Source organism: Psittacula echo (assembly GCF_963264785.1).
Source record: "Psittacula echo genome assembly, chromosome: 7".
In the NCBI taxonomy this organism is placed as follows: domain Eukaryota; kingdom Metazoa; phylum Chordata; class Aves; order Psittaciformes; family Psittacidae; genus Psittacula; species Psittacula echo.
In genome coordinates, this window is record NC_137740.1 from 49990726 (window position 1) to 50018253 (window position 27528).

Here is a 27528-nt window from a genome sequence, read left to right on the forward strand (position 1 = left end):
CTACACCAGCTCTGGATCCCTGTGTGTTATATAGCTGGTAACTTACAATGTTTCTAGCAAGCTGTAAATTCCATGCAGAAAGAAAGACAGAGGAAGCCAACCATGCTGTCCCCTTATCTATGCCACTAAATCTTGTATGATGCCACTCCATTTCACACTCAAACAAATGTCAAAGTGTGCTTTTCTTCAGTATCTTAATCTTCTCACAAAGTTCTGTCTCTCCTACCTCTCTTCTGTGGTGTTCTTTGATATTAATGATTCATACCCAAAGTTCTCAGTAGCTTCCCCTTTCCCTTTCAGGGCCTCAATAGTTTTGCAGAGTTCCTCCTGAGATTTCTTGATTCATTCCCAACCTCGTTTTACTCCACACTCTCTGCTAGGTTGTCTCTACCCTCATGTTTCTGTGGATGCTTGCCTGCTTGTAGCCTTTGAAGTCAACCAACTGAGGACCGATTAGAAATTCACACTCCCTTTTGGATTATGTATTCTAGAACAAGCATTTAGTCTGTGCATATTTGGGTTGAGCTGATGCTGAAAATAGTGCTTCTCTCTGAAGAGAATAGTGCTTCTCTCTTCAGACACTCTGAAGCCATGTCTGAAGTTGTTTTGTTTATGAGACCTTTGGTGTGCATCCAACTATTCCCTCTGTAAATAATCCCTTTTACTATGAAAATAATTTCTTTGGCAGGTGTTTGACAGTTTAGTCAGGAGCCCACAATGTCTTGTTTTCCCCATATGCAAAATGCAGGCAGCACCTCTTTACCTTTTAGACAACTGGGAGACTTCATTTACTGAATTTTGCAAGCTGCTTTAAATCTTATCTGGAAGATAGTGTAGAAATATTTATAAACATGGCTTGAAAAATACAAATCTCTGGGTGAAAGTGTTTCTGAGCTGTGTGGAAAGTCAAAAGAGGTGATCATAATTCTGCCTCTAGCTTTAAGATTTTTTTATCTGTTCTACATGTCCATAATTACATAGGTTTGATTATTTTATGCATATGTGCACTCTGTATTATCAAGGCTTTGTTGTGGTTTTCATACTGAAAATGTGGAAAAATTTACATTCACACATGTGGTATTCTGCTTTGACATTAAGAAACACCTTGATGGAAGAATGATGGCTTTGAGTGTAGTAGCAGTTCTGCTCCAAAAGCTGATTGTATATAATTGGCATAATCTTATTTAACATGCTCATAACACCTTTTTATTTGGGTTTGGTTTGCAGTCTAAGGCCTGGATGTCAGGTGTGCTCCAACAGCAAGCACCCATACTGTGATTCTGGAAAACTTCCTGATTCAGAAACTCAGTTATCGTGGGTGCTGAAGTTGAAGCAACTGACAAACTCAAGATTAAAAACATCTTTAAGTACTTTTCTGAAATGGAAAATTGAATTTTTCAGAGGGAATTCCTGATGTGTAACCAGCTTCATTTCTGCAGCTGTCATTCACTCATAGTTCTATCAATTTAACTGAATACATGGTCGTTGACATTTCTGAATACACAGTCTCAACTTGCCTAAATTTCAGTAGCAAAAAAAAATGGTGATGACCTCTTCAAAGGACTAATTTGAAACTAAAATAATTGATATATGTGGAGAATGTTAACTTTCTTCCACTGTTAACTTCCATTAAGGCATTGCATAAATATATATATATATATATGCATGTGTATACACACAATACAGGCATGTTCTGGGAAAGCAGAAAATAATGAGGCTACTAATACCTTTAATTAAGTGCTGTTTCATGGTCTTCGAATGTTTCCCAATAAGGAATTATAGAATATCAAATTATAGTAAGCAGTGATCTTTAATTTATTTTTTGTTTTGCCTTTTTTTTTTTTTTTCCAGCTACAAGAAAACCAAGATGAAATCGAAAATATGATGAACTCTATTTTTAAGGGTATATTTGTTCATAGATACCGGTAAGAAAATGCATGCTACGGTAGACTCTGCTAACAAAGTATAATCATAAATAACATCAAGGTCAGTTTCTATGTTGATTTTTCTTCTGAGGTAATATTCTAGATGCCACAAAAGCAGTTTCAAAACCACTGAAGTTCTGGAAGAAAATAAAAGTGTAACCCCTGTTAATTGCATACTAGAGACACCCACATAATTTTATTTTCATTCAGTAAAACAACTTAAAGAGTTGTGAGTGTCATGGCTTTTCCGAGGTGGGAACACAAACATGACATACCCTAAAAATAATCAAATGATCACTGCATATTTTAAGTTGGCAGTTTTGGTTGCCAAGTACCTTTACTCTGCATTTCCTTTTGTATGTTTTAGGTGTAAACAGCAAATTACTGATGTTTCCACCATATGCACTTTAGCCATAGCTACAACTTTACTTTAGGCTTTTTCCTTCTTCAATTACATAAAAACAATCAAAAGCTTTTATTCCAGTTAATATGGATTTTTTGTTTGTCAGTTGTTTTGGAAGTTTACAGCAAAAACATTAAAAAAATAACTGTAGTGTTAACACACCAAAAGGGGTGGCTTTAACAGTTGATAGGCTATGTTTTGTGAATATGAAACCACAGCAGGTTATATTCATGTGTATCTGTGAATGTGCACATGCATGCAGTAGATTTGGACTGGTACATGCTGTTTTGGAGTATGTGTATTATGGAGTATTATGGAGAAAAGTAGTCTATTTAAAAATAGATTTAGGTTGTTTTGCATCACAAGATACCTTATAGCATCTGCAGCATCCTGGTGCAACCTGTTCTTTAAATGTTAATTGACTTACCAAGATGAAAAGATAAAATTCAAAGATGCTAAACTATGCAATTGACCTTTCAGTTTTAAATTGTTTTAAAACTTTATCATGTATGAAATCTTTTCAACAAAAGGCGTAAAACCAAAGAGGGTGTATGAGAAGAGAGGACCTATAGTTCAGTTGGGCAGAGGGATTATTGCAAATAGAGAGAACAGCATGCAGGAAACCTAGAAGGGGCTCTTGCTAAGAAATACGTGAGTGGAAACAACACAGGGGAGCTGGAGTGTGCATCTTCAGTATCCGAGCATGATACTTGAAAGGAAGTTTATAGTTTATGGTCAGTAAGCCTTGAACTACGTGGCCACAGAAGGATGTGTATGCAGAGTCAACAGATAATTTTGAATGTTAGCTCAGTATAGCACTCACACTGTTTTGTTATGAAAGCAGCTTTATGGCATGTAGGTAATATTCATAGGGACAGCTGAGTATTCTTACAGGTAAATTGAAGAAATTAAATGCAAAATGTTTCTATTTTTTGTCCCTTCAGAATTTAATATATTGTATCAAACAAGAAGTCAGTTTAAAATATCTTCTAAGTAGCTCATACGCTTGTGTGGGGTTGGAAAAAGACTACCTTTTGATGCTCTGCATGCTGGTTTATTGTTTGGGTTGGGTTTTGGTTTTGGTTTCTTTTTAAATTCTCCTTTTGTAACCAAGATTTCTTTTCATGCCTCCCACCACCATTATAAAGGCCTGATTTTGCTAATGCTGCTGTAACAAAAGAGAGGCCAAATATATAAACTCTGTTTATCTGTGCCCTGAAAAAAGATGCCCAGGCTGACACTGTTAGACCACTGAAGAATTTGCTGAAATCAGTCAAGCAGTTATGTGCTCTGAGCAGGGCAAATGCCACCAGTTCTGCCACGATTTAGAGAAGTTCAGAGGAAGTAACTGCTTCCAAGTCTGCCACCAAGAGCCACTTTTGTGAGGAATTATCTCCTCTCCAGCTTCCGTGACTTCTGTGAAGCTCTTAGGAGAGTCTGTTACAGCTTAAATCTGAATGAGTAATCTGTAGGCAGCAGAGAACATAGATTCAAATTTCTGCAGTCACAGCTATGCAAGGACATACAGGGGAAAAAAATACCTGTATTAAAGCCAACTAATTGAAGTGAAAACCAGGGCTGCAGGGAGTAAAAAGGAAAGGATTTCAAACTTCTGTCTGCTTCCTTAATGTTTCTTAAGCATTACTTCTGTCAAATAGTTCATATGATTTATTTAGTTGATGTCATTTTACAGTCCTTAAAGCGTGCACAAGTGGTAATGATTTCAAAGGAGCATTATTTTAATTATTCCCAGACTATAAGCGCCTTTGATAATATAATTCAGACTCTGCCACAGTGATTCATGCTTAGTGACCTTTGTAACTTAAACAGCAAGTCTTTAAATAAAAAACCCTCCAAAACTGTTTCATTAAGAACGTAGCTGTCTTCCGAAATAAGCTGATGCTGCAGTGAGGTTACATCTTCTTTCTGTAGGCTGGCTTCTAATTTACGAAAAGATTTCAGTGCTTACTTCTCACATAAAAGATTTGCAGAAATAGCTAAACAATTTTCTAGGTGTAATGTTAGTCTAGTGACCAAATCTAGCAGATCTGGTCAAAATCTGAGATAATCTTAATAAACATGCAGGAGATGTACCTACCTCATTGCATATTTCCTTCTCTCTTTCCTGAATCCCTTCTTCTGACTATTTTTGTGTGGCTTCATGATGTATTTGTCACTTGATTATTTTTTTATCATTTCTAAAACAGAGTTAACGTCAAAGAGGAGAATAAGAATAAGAGTAAGTTTAGTTAGAGTCAAGTTGCTGAGCTCGTGTTGGTCAGTAAACAGGCAGAGATGGTGGCTCTGGTGAATAGGACTGCAGAGCCTTGAGGGTAATCAGACTCTGGAATGGCTTGTCCAGAGAAGCTGTGGAGTATCAGTCCTTAGAAATTAACAGAAACTGATTGTATGAGGCAAGTGTAGGAACTCTGGATATGGTGATGCTCAAAATAATGAGTTTTGTGTCTGTATGAGTAATACCTTTGGTATGTAGTAATTAGATACTGTATACTGGTAGTTCAGGGTTCTTCTGAAAAGTAATTTTTTTTTGTCTGAAATTAAACAAGCTGAAAATTGCTTGCAGGGTGCATATCTATTAAAATGAAAAAAGGAGGGAAGGCTTATTTTAACATTTCAATTGCATCTGCATAGCAGAGATTATTTTGAATCTGAGATTATTGCCACATAGCTTCTCAGATGTAATAAGTTGCCTCTCTGGGCAACCTGTGCCAGGATTTTAATACCCTCATTGTAAAGAATCCAGCTTGAATTTCCCTCTTTTAGTTTAAAACCATCACCCCTAGTCCTATTGCAACAGGCCCTGCTGAAAAGTCTCTTCCCATCTTTCTCATAGGCCCCTTTTAAGAACTGAAAGGCCTCAATAAGGTCTCTCCAGTCATCTCTTCTTCAGGCTGAACAACTCCATCTCTCTCTCAGTCTTTCCTCATAGGAGAGGTGCTCTATCCCTCTGATTAAGTCAGGCAGGACTTGTCCTTGGTGAAGCCATGCTGGCTGTCTCGAATCACCTCTCTGTCCTCCATGTGCCTTAGCATAGCTTCTAGAAGGAGCTGCTAGAAGCACCTATCGAAGGATCTGTTCCATGATCTTCCCAGGCACAGAGGTGAGGCTTTGATAGGTCAGTAGTGCCCAGGCTCCTGTCTACCCTTTTTAAAAATTGGTGTGATAGTGCCCTTTTTCCAGTCACCATTCCAGTGTTCCTTACTCTCAGCTGTCATCTGAGATGTCAAAATTTTGTTTCTGCTACTTGCCCACTTTTGACTTAGCAGTGTGTGTGCAGAGACAATTTCCCTTCAGAGGGTAAGACTCATGGAATTCTTATTTGAGTAGTACTTCATAGTATCTTTTTGTTTTGAATGCTCAAAGAACTACTTTTCCTGATAATGAATATCCAGCAAACAGAACTATTACAGTTTTAACTTCTGGCAGACCTGAATAGGGATTCTCAGACTGATGGACACAATGATTTTGTGAATTTATGCAGTTCAGTGAGCCTGCCCCAAGATACTATTTTTGGCAGTACTGAAAAGGTAAAATTTACGAAATTTAGGTGTCATCTTTGCAGAGATGGTTCTGTCTCCTTCCAGGGTGCTTCTTTCCTTCCTACTGAGTAAATAGGATGATGGTGACAAGTTATATGTGAGTTCCACTCTGGGAAACAAGAATGTTGAATGAAGAAAAGGGAGAGGGAATATTAGATGGAAGTGTGGTGGGGAAGCAGGTAAGACACTGAGACAAGCAAAACCCAGTTAGCACAGGGAAGTGAAAATGCAAGCAAAACCACAGGAAAATCCTTTTCCCTCCCCTCTAAATTTTATCCTAAGGAGGTGAAACATATGTCTTAAGTGATAAAAAAATGCCTTTTTTTTTTTTTCTTTAAATGTAAGTTGAAAAACCATATGGATATTACTGAGACAGTTTGTCACTAATAGGCAGAGAAGGGCAGAAAGACACATCTTTGTGCTTAAATGAGTTTGACCTTACTATTAAGTTTAAAAGCACACGCTGCTCCGTTTCCTGTAAAGCCATGTATCATACTTAATATATGCAAAGGTGTCAGTATGGTAAGTCTTTGAGAAACACTGGTTTTAGAGATACGTAGAGCTACATCTTGAAATTCAAATCATGCCTTCAAACAATTAAATTCCTTTGTGTGGCAATTATGTTGGATGATCAGCTTAGTAACACTTCACTGAAATAGCTATTTAAATAACACACTATGTAGAATTACTTAGAGTGGTAGTCTCCTTATCAGCCCCTCCCAGGAGCGGGATATGCACTGACCACCAGATTTTTTGGAAGTGGGCTCTGCACTCTTATTTTTCTTACCCTTCCTCCCTTATGGGGTTATAAATCAGCTCCAGAAATGACAGAGTCATAGAAAAAAGTAGAAAAGACATTTTGTCCAGTTCTTACAACTACATCTTCAAAATTTTTAGAAACAGCAGCCCAAGAGGCAGGCGTAGTTTGATCCAACTGACAATGGTATATTATTGTAGAGCTGCACCATTTCATGTCCCTTGACTGGGAATTTGACATTCCACCTCAAAAAATGCCAAAGGCAGGTGAGCGACCCTCATTTCTGTCTTTCTTGGAAAGCTTTTTCGTAGGCTGTTATCCCAACCTATCAATGGAACATCTTATCTTTTGTTTCTGTCCATATCCAATTTGCGTGTTGAGCAATACCATGTTCTGCTGAAGGTTATCTGTAGTTCTCTCCACCTAGAGAGCAGCGTGTGAGAAGCAACAGCTCCAATGGTTATATTAGGCAAGCAAGCATGAAATAAGAATCCTTTAGGAGCTTCCAAGAAGTCTTGAAGCAGTTACTGCTTTGCTGGTAATCTCCATCTCTTGCCTTGGGTGTTTTATCTCAACACTGGTGATGATTTAAAGATGTAACCGTCCATTTCAGTGCAGATCTTCAGTACAGATCAGCCAGGTTAGCTTAAATTCCTTTTGGTTTTGGTCTTGATTAACCTGAGTTTGTGATCAAGCAGTTGCCAGGAGTTGCAACTGGCAGCCACTCCAGCAAGACCCTGAGGAACTGGTGTCCACCTGACATACCCCAACTATCCATTACATATTCTGTGTTTCAAGGTCAATATTTTTGGCCTTCATCAAAATACTTGCGTATAATTTAGCATGAAATACATGCTAAAGTGGCACTTTCAATTATTGCTTCTCTGAAACAGAACTAGTAAAACCTGTTTCTTGACACTGTTTGCTGTGGTTTGTCCTAAGTTTTATAGGCCTGCCTTGTCAACTGAAAATTTTAAAAGGAACCAGTGAATTTCTTGTTCCCCTTTAGTCAAATGTCTTTACTAAGTTGCATCATTGGAGGCCTCTTTACTAGAGTAGGAATATAGGTCGTGAATTTGGCTGGGAATAGTTTGCTACGTGTTTCTCATTTATCGCATGAGACATTTATTTGCAGTTTGTGCTGAAAAGGTTAACTATATTTTATGTCTAATATTTGTAGATCCAGCATTAGTTTTAGTTTCTGTGTTGGACTATATTCTGTTCCTTTCTAGAAGCATTTGACAAGCAATGCAAACTCACATCACTAAGTTGTAATTGTGTTATTTAATAATATACTTATTAGTCTGAAAGTACTTACAGTGCTGGTATGATTTGTGTTTGTATGTTATGTTATCCAAAAATAGTGTATATTTTTAAAAAACTAAACAATTCAAAGTGACTGTGATAAGCGAAAATATATTTAAGTGTGTAAAAGTGATAAGAAAAGAACTGTAGTTTAATAAAAAGCAATTGATCACATGTATAGTGAAAGGATAAAGTCTCTTTGGCTGGACCGTGTTTAATACAGCATTGTACAGGTGTGGAATCTGTGTTCATGATTCCTGCCAGAAAATGAGTGATTCTTACTGGTAATCCAGTTACCTGGAAGATGGTGGTGGAGTGGGAAATTGGTGTCTCACAAATTCTGCTGCCTCTCCAGCAACTTGAGTCTGTTTGCTAGTCTCACATTCCTTATGCATGATTCTTTCACATTTTCAATCACACTGAAGATGTTAAATTTTTATTGTACTAAATCTTGTAATTAGTTGAAGAGCTTTATTATTTCTGGGTTGGGTTTTTTTTTTCCTCTGTTATAAATAGCAGCTTGTAGTGAGTGCCTAGGGAAGCCTGAGAAGCTTTTGAATCAGGAATCAGTTGTTCATTGTCTGCCTGGGAAAGCTCGAATGCATTTTTACAGAAAAGACTAATTTTCCTGATTTTTGGCTGGCTGTGCTGCATGATTAAATGGCTGTTGACACTTGGGTTCTTTCTGGGATTGCCATTAAATCCTTCCAAAAGTTAGTCAATTAATAAGGTGGTGAAATAATCTACTTGAATGTGAAGACTCAGGCTGTCATCCCCTAGTGGAAATGTCTTCATGGCTACTTTATGCTGCTGCATATGTAGCTCACCTTTTTTCCCCCTTGATTCATACTTATCAATCTTTTAGACTGGTCTTTGTGTCTTGCATTCTGATTCGTTCCACATATATTTTATTTTTAAAATAGTTTAAAAACAATTCCTTATAAGAGAATTGCTGATCTAGTTTAGGGTGAAGTAATACATAATTTGACTTATATATATGAAAATATTAATAGTTTTAATTAAAATTTGTCTTCATCGTAACTGCATTCTCCACAGTGAATGCAGTTTTTTGTAGTGCAAACCCTTGAATCTAGTATTTTAGCACATTCTTCCATATGATATTGAAAACCTGTTTGAGAACTCCCTAACAGGAACAGCTTATTTATTGCCCTACTCTTCTTGTAATGCAGCTTGTCTACACAGTGAATTGACAATTGGTTTTGAGGTTATAGAGTCTTCAGGGATTTTGACAGACCAGTGTTAATGATTCCGTTTGGAAGTTGATAGACTCAGTGTGCTTCACATAGGCCAAGAGAGACAATGCTACTGGTTTGATGGCATTCCTACAGAGTTTCCCCGCACATTCACACATTAACTCTAGATGCATGTTTTATGCTGTTGCATCAGTAGTTTCCTCCCTGTAATTTGAAATTGAATGAGAATAACAGAGACTTGACTGTAGAAGTTTCTAGTCACCTGTGATACTGCAATTGATTGTTGTGTTTACATTGGAAATGTTTTTTTCACCTTGGTATCTGGACTGCCGTATACAGTAGAATGGCACCTACTGAGGTGGACCAGTCTGGAGGTTGGAAGTACATAGGCAGTTACAGTATGGAGTAGTCATGGTTTTATTATACTGGTTTGTGTGTATGAATTTAGGTAGTATCTTGAACATAATATTGAGTGCATTTTATTTACATTTTATAAAATTGAAAACTTTAGGAAAAATACAGTTTCTCTTTATTTTGCAATTATTCTCTTGCTTGAAGCTGGGAATTTTATTTTCTTTTTCTTCCCCTTGAATTAGATTTCATTTTGGGGCTCTCTTGGTCTATTTTAGAATTAAATTGATTTTATTATCTTTCCAAAAAGATTTTTTAATAAAAATACAGAACAAGAGTCTCAATTATAAGGAAGGCCACTGTTTGCAAAGCACAAGACATTCCCTTCTTCTGTACAGTGGCTCTTTATGCTCCTCTTTCATTACAGCTGAAATTTCGAACTGTGAAGCAGTGCCAGCTGGAGTGGCACAAGCGATTTCTCATAGTAACAGATGTCTTGGAGATGAAATTCCTGAAGAGCCAGATGGCCCCAATCCATTTTCCTGTTGTTTAGCCGTCGTTCATTATTAGTAAATATGCCGTGCTCTATGTCAGTCAGGCAGGAAAGTGCCAATCAGATTGAAATAAATTCCATCCCTCATCTCTTTAGGTGATCTCTCCAGACAGTTTCCTGCTGTCCCTCCTCAATAAGCAGCTGATAATTCTGCCTAAAACATGTCTTTGCCTCTTCCATCACTTGCCACAGTCAGAACATAGAAAAAAGCAAGAAAACTGGAAGAAAACAATGTTGAAATGTAAACATTCTCCTGGTTTTGGTAAGGGGCTTTCATGCAGTGCATGAAGCAAGATCTGTGTAGGTACCAAATTCTGTTCTGCTCCTCTGGCAGGCTCCTTTGGTTAAACCAAAGAACATTTTCCACTTGTTAATCATTCTACACCTCTAGCTGGAGAAAGTCAAGCCTGCTAAGCAAATGTCAGTGATGATGCTTCAGAAATGATTGTATAGAGGTTTGTAGCTTTGATTCGTAATTCTGTTTGAAAAGAGAAATGTAAAAGAGTAATAGACTAAGAATCAAACTAGGGTAAGGCTTTTTGAGATAATGGAAGTATCATATCTGAATGTAGAAATATTGAAATTACTGAATAGATTAGTGAGTTACAGGACATAAAGGAACAGAAAATCAGTGAGATGGCAGTGAGAACATTGACAAGCCTTACAGAGTGAAATTCACCAAAAGCAAAAGCAAAATATTATAGCTAGGGCAGTGGGAATGAGAAGTTATTGGTATGTATCTGTAATCTGGTTAATACTTTTTCTTTTCTTCTTTATTAGTGATGCTATTGCTGAAATTAGAGCTGTCTGTATTGAAGAAATTGGTGTCTGGATGAAAATGTACAGTGATGCTTTCCTGAATGATAGTTATTTAAAATATGTTGGTTGGACGCTGCATGACAGGGTAAGTATTGTATACTACTGTAAATAGCAGAGTGTGCTGTGGATAGCTGGTGTTCTATTACCCAAGACATGTTTAGTATATCATCTTTATTTATAAAGATATTTTTTCTTGCCTTTTATTTATCTTTCAATCAGCCTATTTCAAGGTATTCGCTTAAATTAGGATACAGTGCTCCCAAACTGCATGCTTGGTTCATGTGCCTTTCATGTTTTCAGTCTCCATTAGAATATTTGAATAAAAATGTTTCCATGGTGCTTTTTCTTCTGATTACAAGGGAAAGAAAAGTCTTCTGAGATCACCCCTGAGAACCTTTGTGTCTGAAGCAGTATGGAATTGAGGCTTCCAGATGTGTCTTCCATTTACATTGCCAATAGTTAAAGTAAAGAGAACATCGCTGGGTCCCCAGCAGACATCACTGGCTCCACAACCAGTGGAGTTCTCATCAATTAATTTTCCCTTGAAGAATCTCTTCAAGGTTCTCTTCAGCTTTTTCTTTAAAAAAAAAAAAAAAAAGTTGAAACACCAGGTGGAAGCCAGAAGATTTATACCCAGAGGTTCTTTCCTGTCTCACCACAGTTCTTAGTTTTGATGGTATACACAACATACCTCTGCTGGGTGGCAGCAGGCCTAAGTACCACTCAGTTCCTACAGCCCATTCCTAATGCTAATAGAACAGGACCTTGGTCTTCTGACTGCATGACAGGTTTGTACACAAGGCAACAACTGAGGGTAGCTTTCTTCTACTCTCACCAGAATCACTAGAAAATTTATTTTACTCCTAACAATTTTGCTAACATTATCCAAGGAAAACAGATGAGACCTATACCTATACCCTTGAAATGCTCATTGAATTCTAGCATCCTTATTCAGACTATTCTTTTTTCCCAGGAGCACTATTGGACAAAATAAAATGTTAGCAGGTTCATTCTAATGACTTGCATAACTGATAGTTAACAGCTGATTCTTTAAAAAGATGATTTCTTCAGTAACTTTGGACAGTATATTATCATTGAGGATATGACTTGGCCACTCTTTTGCTCAAGTCTGAACAAGATCAGTTAGAAAGCTAACTTTCACTAATGAAAGAAGTTAGTGGTTCTTTGCTTTAGCATCTTGCCTTGATGTGGATCAGCAATTTATTTCTTTAGAGTATCCTGTATGCTTTAGAGACTAGAAATGTGAAGTCTTTCCTCTCTAAACCTGTAGTTCTCAAACTTACTGCTTTACTAACTTTTACATTGCATCCCACCACAAATCTTGATTAGGAGGAAGATCCTGCTTACTTCTACATGCAGCCATGACCACTTTTTACTCTAGAGACACTAAACTTGCTATTATTAAAGGTTAAACATGGAAACGTGGTAATCACAGTGCTTTGAAAGGCAGAGCTGCTGCTTCCTCTGTGTACCTTATTTTTAACGTTGGTATGCTTAACTAGTAAGCATGCTTCAGGAGGTGGAGATCCTTGCTTCAAGTTATCAGATGAGTGGGGAGGTCAATTTGGGTTTGAGGATTACTATTCAGGTGTGGTGGAAGGCTTTATTTTACTAGGGCTTTTAATGAAAATCAGTTATCTTTTGAATAATTGCAGTGAATCTTTTGGAGCACATCCTAATCTTTGCAGAACATTTCCACAGCGTAGCACTTCCAATGGGAGAGCAGAATCTAGCAGTGTTGCACTTCACAGCTCTCAGTCCCCTTCTAGTATCTGTGAAGTCCAGCCATTTCTCACATAACCCCCTTTAACCATCTGTGAAATCCAGCCATTCCTCACTGCACTGTCTGCGGCTGGTGTCAGCTTCTCATGCTCTTCTCTGTCACATCCAGCAATTTCTCATGTCACATCCAGTAGTTTCTCACATCCTCTTTGGTTAGCTTAATCTCAGGCCAGGGTCTGCTCATCTGCCTGCAACCTTAATGTATATTAATACCCAGCTTTTCTAAAATTAATATATTCTTTCATATTAGATAAATTTTAACTTACAGTGTTATGGTAAAAAAAATGGTTTTCCATCTGGAGTAGACGCAGAAGAATTCTATCAACCTACTCTCCTGTTTCTTGCTTTGTAGCATTTTTAATTGTAGACCTCAGAAGTGTGTTGGGGTTCTAAGTCTTTGAATCTCTAGCTAATCTGCTGTATGTGATATGTGGTATTTTTTACTGAGGTAGTGTATGTTTGTATGGACTGAGACAGGTTGTAAGTAAAATAGAGAAAGAGTCAAGAGGCAGGTGAGCCATGTGTCTTAAGGATGGAACTGGAGAGATTGGAGAGAGGTGTCTGGGGAGAAAGAAGGAAGGAAGTGCAATGGGAAGAATATATTGAAAAAAGATGGAATAAGAACCTACTAAAAATGCCAACCCTCCAAAAGATCCCGGAGCAGTGTTGGTTTCATTGGCACTTCCTGGAAAAACCTGCCAGCTGGTACCCAATTTTCTTGATTTTGCTTAGCTTTGATCAGGAAATAATTTTTTCTTGTGGTGGGTACTTAAAATATTAGGAAAAAATGAAGGCAACAGTCATATGAATAGAAGTTACTCCAAAATGATTCAGTTCTCTGGAAGCTTGCTACTACAAAAAAGAGGAGACAGCAGTGCAAGAGAGATTCATGAGCAGTTTCATATTCCACTTCAGAAGACATACAAATTAAAGCACAGGGAGGACACAGTTCTTACACTTTGTAGTACCTTCAGTGTAGTCTTTCAGAGGTAGCATACAGAAGTTTAGTTGTCTAATTTGGGAAATCTTTATATTTTGTATGCTAATCTTGTCTCACAGATTTCAGATTAATGTCTGTAGGGCTTTTCAGTTTTTTATAGTTTACTTTCTCATTTGAATATGGTTTTCTAATTCTGCCTTTCTCTCCTTTTAAGCTTCTTTTTCATTCCCATGGATCTGGGAGCTTAAATTAAAAATACATAAAGCTATAACATAATTCTATAAAAACCTCTCTTTAAAAAAGGAAAAAGAAAATTGTGTTAGACTGTCCAGTCTTAATTTTCACCTGCTTCATTCATGCGTGGAACTGTTTTGAAGCTGTGATTGTGTCCCTAGATGCGTAGGCAGTCATGGTTCTTAAACCAGTTCCTAACACATCAGAAAATGCCTTTTCCTTCTTTGCGTGCCTCTACTTATTGTCTATTTCTTTGAAAAGAATGAATCCAGAGTTCTCTGGAACAGATGGTGTTGAATACTTCATTGTGATGGCATCTTTACTTAGGAGGATGAAAAAATAGAACTTGTTTTTATTAAGACTATGTAAAAATTGAGATTGTAGTTTTTCCAAACTTCTGAATGCTTTCATAATCTTGTATACCTAATTATATATAATATATATATATATATATATAATTTCCTTATACCCTTGGGTTTGGGAAAACTAGAGAAAATGAAAAAATGCATCAGATGATACACAGTATCTTCATAAATGGCATTAATGGGCATGTGCAGACAGAACACAACTGCTTGCTTCTGCCAGGAATACTTCTGCATAGGTACTAAGGTGCTGCAGGACTTTTTCATCTGTTTCTGTCTGGCAGTGCAACTGTTTCTGTCATTAGGCAGCAGATTAGCTCAAAATACATTGCCCTAGAGCATCAAAATGAAACACAGTATCATGGACATCCCATAAATCGTGGGATTGAAGATACCTGTAGTAGTTCAGGTCATTTTCTACAGAAGAGAACAAAACCAAAAAAAAAAACCAGGGCAGACTGCAGAAATATGATGGCGCAAAGACCTGAGCAAACTACTGACCTATTATTAAATTCTGGTAACTTCTTTAAAAGAGCAGAATACCCTTAGCCACCAAAAAAATAATTGGGTAAAAAAAAAAGCCAAACCCAAATAAAGCTGGAAGTGTGAAAGGAGAGGAATTACTTTGCTGCTCACTTTACCACCCACCTATTTTGAAAATACTGAAAACTGTGTTTCTGGGGGCTCAGAAAGTCAATTTCTGTGTGATCTAAGCCTTTGACTGACATGTGAACTGACACATAGCAGTGCATCTTTAATTTCTTCAGCCGTGGTACCCCTGAATGTTAAAAGATGTCTGGATCTCATTGGGAGATGGCAGACTAATGCTCAAAACTGTCAACTGTATGGACCATTAATAAGAATCTAAGGTGGCTTGATCTAAGGCTGTAGATCACTGTGAGACTCACACAAGAGTTACGGGTTGTTGGTTTGGGCCCTGTGATTAGCATGTCGAAAATACGGAAACGGTGAGCTTCCATCAGGATGGATTCTTTTTCACAGGTCTGCTATATTAAAGAGAATTTTGAGTAGAGCATGACTCTTCCAGACAAATGTAGACTACCTCACACTGCTATCATGAAAGGTGTCTGTATTTCTTTTTGCTTCATTAGCAGCAGTAACAATTTTTTGCTTGAAACGCTATAAAGTGTCTCAACTTGGAACTTATCTCAACAAAAGTAAGGATAATATGAGAACTATTTGTCATTAAACAGTGTTGATAAATTCAACGTTTTTGGCTTAGGTTCGAGTTTCAAATTGTATGTAAAAGAAAGCATTAGCAATTAAGTATTAGTGTGACACATTTTCATATGCATGAAAAATGATTTGTTGTAGTTATTTCTATAACAAAAAAATAAAAATATAAAAGTAATTGTCTAAAAATGCTCTGAGAGAAGGGGAATTACAGGTATAATTAGACTGGACAAAGAGGCATGCATAGAACATAGGACATAGACATAGGACAGTGTGGATTAATTCAGGATTCTGCAGTAATCAAGTGACACAATTATAAATTGGACAGAACCCCAAGTATATTTTTCTGAAAGATGAAACTCATGAAGATGCAAAGTCTTAATTTTAGAATGCAGATAATGTATGTAATTTATCCGTTATTTACTTAGAAAATGGCAAGGCTTTCAGATACATTCTTTATGTCTGTAAAGCATAGATGTGAATACACAATAACAGCTGGAAAGCACTGCTCGTTTTCTTTAACAGAATTGAAGTTACTGCATAGTTGCAAATATTTGCTGCTTTAGATTGACTTATACTCATGATGGACTTCAGCTCAGAAGTGCAGAAAATCTGGCTAAAATCTGGTCTGGAAATATTTTTGCTTTTTCCTTCCCTGCTTCACTGTAAATTCACAGTGATTCTCAGTCATACTGTCTAAGACCCTCTAGTGTTGATTATTCCACAGCTTTCTGTAGCAGCTTGGGTGCTTAACTATGTCACTGAGAAGTTCTTACTTGCATAAGCTAAATAGTCTTTGTTGCAATTTTAATTTATTATTTCTTTTCCTACCCACTGTACACGTAAGAAGTGGCAGTTACCTTTTTTCTCTCCCTTTAAAGCAAGCTAACTTTTTTTTTGTTGAGCTACAGATATTTGCAGGAAGTTTTCTTCATTAACTCTCTGAGTCCATTGCATACTGTGCCCAGGCCTTTTTGATCATATATTCCTTCTGGTCTTTTTTTGTATTCCTCTTGTGCTTGACCTCCTAATTAGTTAATTAGTTAAATAAGTTAATCTCTTAGTTTAGTAAATCTCTTCCTGTGCTTGCTCTGCATCACTGTTTGCAGCTTCTACCCTGGCATAAGTTTCTTAGGAATTACCCTGACTTTAGCTTTCCTACCAACTTATTTCACTGCTAGATAGGAAATTTCTGCTGTTCAGGGTGTTAAAAGCTCATGTTACTTGGATGATTCTCATACTCAAGAAATGTCTCATGTCTGGCATGTGGCACAGTGCTACTCCATTCTGGACTTCAGTGAAGTGTATCCATGTACACATTCCTTTTCTGCCTTTCTTAGGTTCTTGTCCAGGTCATTGCTGTTCATGCTTCCCTGCTGGGTTCCTTTCACTAATCTCCATTGACTCTGTTTTAAAAACTTCTTAACAGGATTAGCAAGCTGACACGCAGGGGTTCTTCATTCTCCAAAGAATGAATTCCAACATTGACCAATAGTTTAAAAACCAGGCTTTTTAGCTATCCTGACAAGAAAGGCAGTAATTTCCAGGGATTACTTCTGTGTCTCCTGTGCCTTTCCTGTTAGCTAGAGGCACCAGATGTAACACATTTCTCTCTTCCTTGCCTGCTCCTGTAGTCACTTATATTCTGCCTCACATCTGGTAAGCAACAGGACAGTAACCTGGTTCAGTTTGCTTCTGTTAGCATCTGGTTTCAGTCTTCTGGCAGGCCATGCAAGTACCAGATTCACAGGTGTGTTTCCTATCTACCTTGCTTGATTTGTGCATTTAAGACTTAGAGACTCTCAGTATCAGGCGTGAACTTAACTCTGGGCCCATTGATCCAGGGTGTTTGCTGAAGTCCACAAAGGCTTTGGACTCCACAGGGAGTCCAGACCTTTTCTGTACAGGTCTCATGTTCTACTGCTGTTGGCAGTGATTTTTATCTTTTTTTTCTTCTAACCAATGTGGAGTTTTTCATTTTGGAACCACAGCACTAGCTGAATAAATAATAAGTCATCTGCTGGAGTTATAACTAAACTATAGTTATAATAATAATATATATTATTAATAATAATATATTATTAAAATAATATTATTATAATAATAATTATAATAATATATATTAAATATAGTTATAGTGGAGTTATAACTAAACCTGCTACCTCACTGTTGCTCTGTAGTGTTCATGACATGCCAGAACTGATACTGATCTTCTGTGGCAAAATAAGCCAAGGCCATAGCAGGCTTCCATCCTCTGCTAATGATCAGTGATGACATTTACTGCGTACAGTCCACCAGACCAAAGCAATCCCCATCTAAAGAGTAGCTGGGAATGACCTGCTGCCCCAGAACAACTCAGATGGAAAGAGCTGCTCTTCTTCCCAAGGGCTTCTCATGCTGTGGCTTAGTTGTGGTGTTCTTGTGGCATCAGCCTGCTCCCCACTGGAGGGTCTCTTTTGCATCCTTCAGCCTGTGCCTGTCCTACGATGAGAGATGGGATGTAGCAAATTTCAGAATAATAGATCCAGCGTGTATTTCTTCTGACCCTGGGAAAAGGAAAGACAATGCTCAGAGATAGTTGTTTCTTGACTGAGCTACACACAGCCCATGCTCAGTCATTTTGAATGCTTGTACATTGATTGTAACCACCAGATATCAGGCAGAAGTTTCCTGTAGTCTCTTTTCTAAAGATAAATAGCCATGCTGTCTTCACCAAACACCTTGAGATCATATGTCTTTATTTTGTAATAATTGCTACATTCTTTATCTTTTTTGTGGAGTTAACTTGAAAGCAAAACACTAACAGACATTTAAGTGATGGCAAATTAAATCCTTCATATATGCAAATAGGGATAAAATTTAACATTGTCTGCAGCTGCATGTGGTTTTTGGTTTTTAGCTGAATTGCAAATTGGCTTGAGTAACTCAAAATTTAGATGTACATTAAACAAATTACAATATGATATTATTTAATATTCATGTGCATTTGATTAGGATATTCTGTTGGCTAATCTTAGTGTGTTTTGTTCAGCAAGGTGAAGTGAGGTTGAAGTGTTTGAAAGCTCTTCAGAGTCTGTATACCAACAGAGAGTTATTTCCAAAACTGGAGCTGTTCACTAATAGATTCAAGGTAAGAGGAAATAAAATTTTTTGGATGGAGTACAGAAAACAAAGGTATCATATGTCTCATCCTGTTGCGGTCTTTTTAGTCATGTATATTAAATGCAAAAGTGAAATGATTTGTTTGTGGCAGGGATTGTAACTGCAGTAGTAAAACTGTATTACTAAATGCTGAGATTAAGCCAAATTCATTTTACAGTGTTTATTTTGTGAGATTTGTCAGGCTTGGCCAGGATGCTTACTTATCTGTTTGCATTATTGATAGTTTATAATTGTCATCATTCAATCTACTTGTACTTATTTAATTTCAGATTTATTGAATTTTAAGGATGTGTACTGGGTGTTTCACTCAATCTGAAATACATGTGAAAGTAACAGCCTGTAACAAAAGATTGTTTGTATGACAGCTTTTTAGCTGAATATGTGCTTGTGTTTGGAGAAAGAGATACTTTGATCTGCATCACAATATTCTGTGATACAGAATGTTATACAATAACACACAGTGAAATGCCTTCTTGCTGCAGAACAGGAATTACACTGGTCTTTTAGACAAACCCCTGGGCATGATCGTCCTGTTTAGAAGATAAGTACTAGAGAAATATTTTATGGGCCTTTTTTACTGGCACAAACACGCTGACTTTCTTGCTTAGTATCTTGATAAGGACGTGGCTGTAACTCACTTTGTGGCATGACTGCTTTGTTTCATGAGTGAGGTATTTGGAGAGATGAATGTGGAAATACAGCCATTGCTTCTGTTCGATTTAAATACTCATAAATTATTATATTATGCATAAGAGTTAAAAATTTATCACTCTAGATTTTTATACTGTTCACTGATTTTGTCTGTCATTGCAGTTACTGTTAACTCCTCCAGTTTGATCTAGGAAAGCAGAGAATGTAGAAAACTTGTCCTATCTTCCTTGCATGTAAACAATTCATAAAAACATAACGGTTATCAGCCTTTTACCACATTCACTTGAGATGGAGAAAAAAGATGCTTGAGCTGCAGTAAAGTCTAGATATTAAAGAAGGATTTTTGTCCAGACTGATAGTTATATAATAGATTAGGCTCTTTTTTTAATAGATTTTATTTGTTTGAGATTTTTAAGGGCAGATTAAATAGATAAATATTTGTCAGGAATGGACTAGGTATAGTTGACTTCTAAGCAGGAGATGAAACTAGGTCATTTTGTGAGTGAAGGCCTGTGTTTTTCTAGTGTTACAAACTAAGTTTCTGGGACTGTTGCAGTAAAGACGAAGTTTCCCCTCTTAGAAGAGTACCTGGCAAACACATTCAGACCTCAAACTATTTCTGTAATACCTCCATAAGTCTGATTTGCTTATCATCCCAGGACAACCAGAAATACTAGTTAACTTCCCAGAAAAATGAACTGTCCGACTCTGATGTTTTTATTGTTCCATCTGTGCAGACCTACAGATCTGTTTGTATTTGCTTCTTCTGTAATTTGATGTATTTTGAAATAGGCCACTAAAACTATCATGGTCTCCATATCTGCTTTCTACTAGAAAATGTGCTGGGTGCGTCTCTCTTAGCCTCCTGTAAGTTGTTAGAGGAATGCTGCTTTGTGTCTGAACTTGTCCCATCCACCTGCAGATCTTTCAAGGCAATTGAAGGCACTTTGAGAAATAGTTACTCGGTAATGTACTTCAAAAAGCCAGCAGAACACAGAACCTTTAAGTACTTTTTCCTGGCTTTTTCACTGCATAGACAATTTTCTTTGTTAGAAGAAGTTAGATTAGCCTGGGCATTGCTGCTTGGTTTAGAATGGCACGAAGAATTTTCATTTCTGTTAAAAAGATGAAGGGGAGCTCTGTTAGAAATCCTTGTCTTCTGTTCCATTAAAGCTGTTTTTACTACAGAAATCTGTATCATGAAATAAATTAGAGAAAAGGTGAGCTCAGTGTCTCTGTGAGCCTCAAGTACAGATAAGTTTAACATGATGATTTATTTATTTCAGTTTGCAGCCACATCAAGAGAACTAAAAGTTGGCATTTCCCAAATGCCTGCACTTGGATTTACAGCTGTGCTGACAGGGATGCAGCCTTTGGCATCAGGATGGAGCAAAGTTTCAAATTAATGCTTTTTTGAATCTGTGATACATTACTTAAATGTCTTGCCACCACAAACTCTACCACCACCCCCTGAAAAATAATTGAGCTAAATGTCATTCTCAGTTCTATGGCTGCTTATTTATTTTTCCTCATCAGACTTTAATGGAGCTGTACAGTTCAGCTGCTATTCAGCTCAATCTGTTCAAACTGTCAAGAGAAATCTCTCTAGAGATCTTCTAGCTGTTCAAAGTATAAATTAATTTGATCCAGACTTACTTGCACTGGGGTGTTAATATTTCAACATCTTCCAAATAGCTGTGACAGGGATCTAATAATGTCACTTCTCCAAAGGAAAAATGTGTGTTCTTTCCAACATTTGTTTGTGTTTCTAGGAATTGGTGATATGCTAAAAAAAAAAAAAAAAAAGCTTTGTCCAGAAAACCCCCAAAACTATGTCCATTGAAGAGGAGACTTTTGTCTTCCATCAAGAAGTCCTGTCTGATGCAAGCATTAACTGGAGCCGTATGGAAAAGATGCAAATTAGCTCTTTTGTAGTCAGTGCCAAAGTCAAGACACCAGCAATTTTAGGTGCAGCTCTTAAATTCCTGTGCCTCATCCCTGACCCTTTGCAGGACAGTTCTGTCTTCATCATCTAAGAGGTAGAAGGAGATAGACTCGCTCTTCAGCCAGCCTTATTTGCAACCTGATACGTAATTGCAAACTGATCTTCACAGACAGTGAAAATTAATATTTCATCTTCTTAATACAAGCCTGTGCCCTATTCTACTGCTGTAGAGTGGTACAGCAAATTTTTGTCAAAGCAAATTGAGCAGCTGGGGTTTGTAACTTACTAAAGCACAGAAGCTACATTTCCAGAGACATTAGGTGTTCAGTTCTCACTTTCAGGGATCTTGGTACCTGGCTGGCAGATGCCATCACACAGAAATGCTGGCACCAAGGCAGAGAATAAGCAAGTGACACATCCACACTGTTTATTTTAAGCCTGATGTTTCTGAGGAAAACTAAGAGGAGCGAACAGTCTTTTTGGATAAGAAATCTTTGTAACATCTGTCAGTTTCAAAGTCTAAAAGGACTTTCAAATTCAGAGCGTATCTCTTGCTTTGTAGGTGGGAGAGGCTATCCCTTCACTTCCAGGCTTTTTTTCAGAGATGAAGGAGGAGTTTTATACTTGTGTGCTTACTCCTTCATGTGCAATTAGTTCCCTCCCTGAGGTATCCTGGAGTTCAAGATACAGATTGAGGGAGTGTATGAGATTTCACTGAAACTTTAAATACCAGTATCTCTGGCTGTTCTTTCTTTTGATGTTATTAGTTACTGTTCCTTGGCCCAGGACCTTAGGAAAAATAGCCATTTTTTGTCTTGTCCGTACACAAAATTTCCTGCTTGGAAAGTCATTTCACTGCATGAGTCTCTTAATGGAGTTCTTAGAGCCTCTTAAAACTGTCTAGATATAACAGTTAAATGTATAGTTATTTCCCAGGAACTTAATGGCAATTGATAGAGGTGCATTCAGTAATAGTGACACAAGGTATCTTAGCAGCCTTGGTTTTGTTGAGTGGTAACACTTGAGAAAGCCACATGCTATTCCCAAATTTCAATATTGAAATAAACATCAGTTGCTTGAAAGTCACCTTCAGCCTTTAAATGCCCTGAATATTAGAGAAAAGTGTGAACACCTTTATTTTGTCCTGATTTGTTCTTGGTGACTTTCACTGTTGTTTCCTAACACATCCCTTTTTTCTTTTCAGTCCCTAACTATTTTTTCACATCCAAAAATGCCATATAGTACCTAGTCTTTTCTGAAGTAGGTCAAGCCAGAGCCATCAAGTTTTATTTTCAGATGGCCCAATTTCTTTTTGTTAACTTGATCAGTCAAGCAGAGAACATCAAGATGTATTTTTATGGATGGATAAAAATTCTTCCCGGGTAGGAAGGGCAACATAGACTAATTGCATCTATTTTCAGTTGCCAGTAAGCAAACTGAAACTAAGGAGAAAGAAACCCTTAGGAAACTTTTCATAACTACAGGGACCTTAGGAATTATAAAATCATCAGGTTTGACTGGAAGGGGGTATGCTTTTCTCCACTAGAAAGAGTATAGGAAAACAGAAAGTAAACCCATAGAATTTCCTGCTTTTCTGTGGAAGGTCTGTAGCTTGATCTTGAGATCAGCTTCAAACCTTAAAATGTAGCCAAGTCTAAAGGCCACAACTTGAAAGACAATATGCAGGTGTGACTTTCTTCACAGTGTTTCCAGGGGATGAAGTGGGGCAGTTTTTCTGCCATCATCCAACCCAAGTGCATTCTTTTTCAGGAAAGAACTGATAAATAAGATCAGTCCAGAACAGTGCTTCAATTCCAAAGCCTGCTTGCTTGTTTTCTGGAAAACACACAAGGATAAGGATTGTTTGTTAATCGTTCTCATTCCTGTGTACTTGCCTATTGCTCCATTGTGCTTATAGCACACAGCTTCCTAAGATGTACATGAAATGGTTGAGTAATACTAAAGGGCTTTCGTGTGTCTAGTTGAAAGATCTTTATCCCCAAGAGTATTTCTTTTGTCATCTGTGGAATTCTTCATCTGATAGCTGTTTGTTTGTTTCTGGTTTGTCACTGTAATAATATTCCTTTTCAGGATCGCATTGTATCAATGACACTTGATAAGGAATATGATGTAGCTGTGGAAGCCATTCGATTAGTCACGCTAATACTTCAGTGAGTATTTTTCAAAACCTCTATGTTCCCTTTCAAAGTTACCTAAAGCAGTAAAATGTAATTGACGATTTCTTTGCTTGTGTAATGAAGTGAATCTGTTACTTTACACTTGCTAATATCTAATCTAAATCTTCCCTCTCTCAGTTCAAAGCCAATCCCTCCTGTCCTGTCACTACCTGCCCTTATAAAAAGGTTTCTTGTAGGCCTCTTAAGGTATTGGAAGGCTGAATTGGAAGTGCAATGGATGTACTAGTAGTCTCAGTACATCAATACATTTTTATACTTTACCTACTGTATTTCCATGAGATGAAATATCTTCTTTTAGCTTCATGAGCATATTGTTTTGCCTCTGTTTTACAAACAGATGAGTAGAATTTCTGCACTGTACTTTATACCCATGTTTCTGCACTGTACTTACACCCTGTACTTTATAGTGGCTTCACTTTGAAGAATGTTTTTGGATGTGTGGAATTTGGATGAAAGATCAGGCTAGCTTTTGGTCTTAGTAAAGAAGTCTGGACTTCATGAGTTTTTATTTATGGGTCACCGTTTTACAGATATTAGACTGTAATATTCAGAGGAAAGGAAATCTTGTACCTACTGTTACATTTTTGAAGCAAATATAACAAATGTGATCACAAAGGAGATGTAGAACACATCTATTCCCTGCATTAGTAGTGATGTTCAGGAACACAGTAAGATTTTAGGTCAAAAATTATCCAGTGGACCTTTTTTTTTTTTTCCCTGTTGTGTTTTCTCTTTGATGAGAGATGCATGATGAAAACATAGTTAAATGCATTTAGCACCAGAAGAATATGGGTCATATTGAACAGCACAGGGCAATCTTCTGCCAGGTAGGAACTCCAAAAAGATCTCATGAAAAATCACCATGGGAATATTGCTGAAGAAGTTTTTCTGAGTTTCAAAGAACTCACACAAAATCTACCTTGAGCTTAGAAACAGCAGAAGCCCCAACTATGTTGTTTACCTGTGACAAGGGTAAAAGGTGGCTTGTTCTTCTCAATAAATAATTCTAGAAAATAAACTTTTTATCATCTTTCATCCAGCACAGCAAGGTATGATCAGACTCAGTTCCTTGCTGTTGAAAATTAAGTCTATTTCTAGTCAGCACATTAGCTACTGTAAAAGTGATGGACAGTTTATTGTATCAGCATTATTGTAATTTTACATGCACACTGTGGTTCAATCCTAAAGCAGTTATGTGTTGATGTGATCAGTGGATGCACAGTGCTAATTCTGTGTCCCAACTTTGTGACAAAATCTGGTTTAGTTTTCTACTGCCCACATCCAGAGCATTTCTGTGCTTTCTCCCATTGCCAAGGTAGTTTTATCTGATGGCCCTCACAGCAGCTGGAGTTGGGAATATTTTTCCTACTTACCAGGCCAGCAGAGAGGCACATCTTGCCTCGCAGCACACAAGAGCTCACAGGCTGTCATGTGAAAAGACTTAACTCCTGAAAATGGACTAGGTCAGGAGACTGAAGCAGGTTTTCCCAGTCCCAGATCTGAATATTTTAAACATTAAAAGCTTTGAAAGCAAACAGACATTGCTGTAGAAGTAAATATGTTTAAGAAAGCAATTACGTTTTCCTCGTGTAACACTCTAGTTAAACACTTAGTATCTAGTTAATATTAATTTATATTATTTATATTATTATATTTATATTATTTATAATATTAATTAATAATACTTAGTATCTAGTTAACACTTAGTATTAAACACTCTAGCTTTTTAGTTTAATAATACTTGATAGTGAGTGTTTAGTATGTTGCAATATGTGCATTGTAATTAGTGTGATGGTCTAAGTAATTAAGCAGGGCAAGATTTGTAGGCAGTGATGACCTTTTTTTTCATATCATTTTTTATATATATATTTCTACACCTGGGAGGAGGAAATCAGACAAAATTCCAGTCTTACAGGCCCTTTAAATATCTCTGTATCTGGAAATTGAACCCAAGATTTGTGAAGTCAGTGTTCAACCATTTAGGATTTTATATGAAGGAAATCAATCTTGTAGCTGTTAAAAATAAGTTATGAGAGGCGAGAGGATTGAAATAAAAGGTGTTTTAGTTCAGGTGTTGCTTTCTAACTCTTTCAGTGGAAGCGAAGAAGCTCTGTCGAATGAAGACTGTGAGAATGTTTATCACTTGGTGTATTCAGCACACCGGCCTGTTGCAGTAGCAGCCGGAGAATTCCTGCACAAAAAGTAAGTTCTCTTTTGCCCTGGAATAAGACCAGATTTGTGAATGCTTCCTAATAGAGGTAAGATCAAAAGAAGCAATAGAGTGAAATATCCCAATGTAGCAAATCAGGAATTGAATTTAAAACAGAGACTTACCCTCTTGTTTAAATTCAAGACCTAAAGATGAAGAAACTGAATTCACATTTTTCTTTCTCTACAATTCAGATAACTTTTCCTAACTCAAGAGTTAAATATGCAAAGACTGCATAAACCTCTAAAGTTGGTTTAAATCTCACAACTCTTGCTGAATTACTGTTGTGATAATACATATATAGGGCCTACACATCCCTGTTGTTGACCTGATAAGGCACTCATCCTTTTTACAAAGTTTTAAACAAGTTTATTTCAGAATTGTCAACTTGTGAGGGGTGTATGTGGTAATAATTAAGAAATTTGTTTCTAGTCTCACTGACTTCCCCTAAAGATATACTGCACTTGTGGTTACATCTTTCATGTACCCACTCTGCCAAAAGAAATGAGCTACCTTTTCAGTGTGAATCACGCTGCTTCAATAACTATGACTAGGACATTGCCCTATCACAGCTTACTGTGAAAGTAAAAAAACAGTTAACTTTTTTTAGGGTTTCCATTTAAAATTCTTTTAGCAGTGATTTTATTTTTTCCTGTCATGGGTTGTAACATTGGAGTTCTTTAATATATTTATAGATTATTTGTATCAAAATCCAGGTTATCTAATTTTTCATGCCAAGATACATGATAGAAAAAAATATGTAAAAGCATAAGCTTTCCTTTGTCAGTGTTCTAATATTCTGTGGTTTATTAGTGATTTAGAAGTCCACATTGTAATTTGTAAGCTTTCATTTGTGGATTTCTGGAATTCCATCTTTGTGATCAGGCATTATCTGTTTCAAGGAGGCAATTTATAAAATGCACTTAACGTAGTTTTCTACATAACATTTTACAAGTTAGAGGAAAGGGTTATAAAAAAAAGCATACGCTGAAAGTCCTCTGTTAACCAACATGTGACAAAATAATTTCGAAAAATGCCTCAGAAGGTAAAGGAAGACATATCTGCACCTTAGTGCGCTTCATGTAAAGACTTTATCCTAATTTTTCTTTACAGTGAGATATTATTCTTTGTTACTACAAGTGTCTCTCAAAGTGAACAGCATTGAGGGAAGATCATTCCATTCCTAACACTCATTCTTCTCTTGGTTTTTGCTAAGACATGAGAGCTGGTGCTCCATTTAAATAAGTTAGAATCTCCTTGGGGCATTTGAGGTGGGATTTATCTCACCTTATTTTATATGTTTAAATGTAACTTTCTACATGTAAGCTAGTCATTAGAATTTCTCCTTGTAGTTAGCAGAGGAAAGCAAATAACACAGAGGATCATTGACTCAACCCTGAGTCCATGTTTTAAGATAATTCAGTAATTGCAGAGCTGCTCATTTCTTACCTACTAAGATAAGCAGGGGGGAAGAGATGATGTCTTCAACTGAAGACATCACCTTTGTATTACAGTTACAGCTTTGTGTAACTCATCCTACTCTTAAGTGAATTATAGTAGTAAAATCACTTTGAAACTGGTTTCACTGTGAAAGCAGGAAACAGTTTTCAATCTTCTCAAAATAAAATAATCACTGCAGCAACTGTAATGTAGGCACATCTGATATCTCGATAAGCTAACAAATTTGAGCATGGAGAGGAGTTTGGAATTAGCTGTGTATCAAGGAACTCAGTGCAGAAATAAACCCCTAAATAGCTGATTGGTAGATTGCTTTGTCCTTTATGCTACTACCTGTACGTGAGGTTGGTTGCTCAATTAGATGTCAAGTTTGTTTATACCATATCCCAGTCAGTGTGACTGCAGGGAAGATACAACTTTTGTTTTAGGTATTAGTGGAATAAGTGCTAACATCACTTTAAACTGGGTAAGTTAAAAATGCAGAA

The 27528-nt window shown here is 37.0% G+C and overlaps 1 protein-coding gene across 1 annotated transcript in view; it reads left to right on the forward strand.

The window, feature by feature from the left end:
• Positions 1–27528, forward strand: part of STAG1 (STAG1 cohesin complex component) — a 181281-nt gene that overhangs the window by 109196 nt on the left and 44557 nt on the right. Inside the window, exons 9-13 of the mRNA XM_080622692.1 lie at positions 1852–1925; positions 10849–10972; positions 18452–18550; positions 23270–23349; positions 25471–25578. Of these exons, the coding sequence (XP_080478818.1) occupies positions 1852–1925; positions 10849–10972; positions 18452–18550; positions 23270–23349; positions 25471–25578 (485 nt within the window). The remainder of the gene's footprint in view (positions 1–1851; positions 1926–10848; positions 10973–18451; positions 18551–23269; positions 23350–25470; positions 25579–27528) is intronic.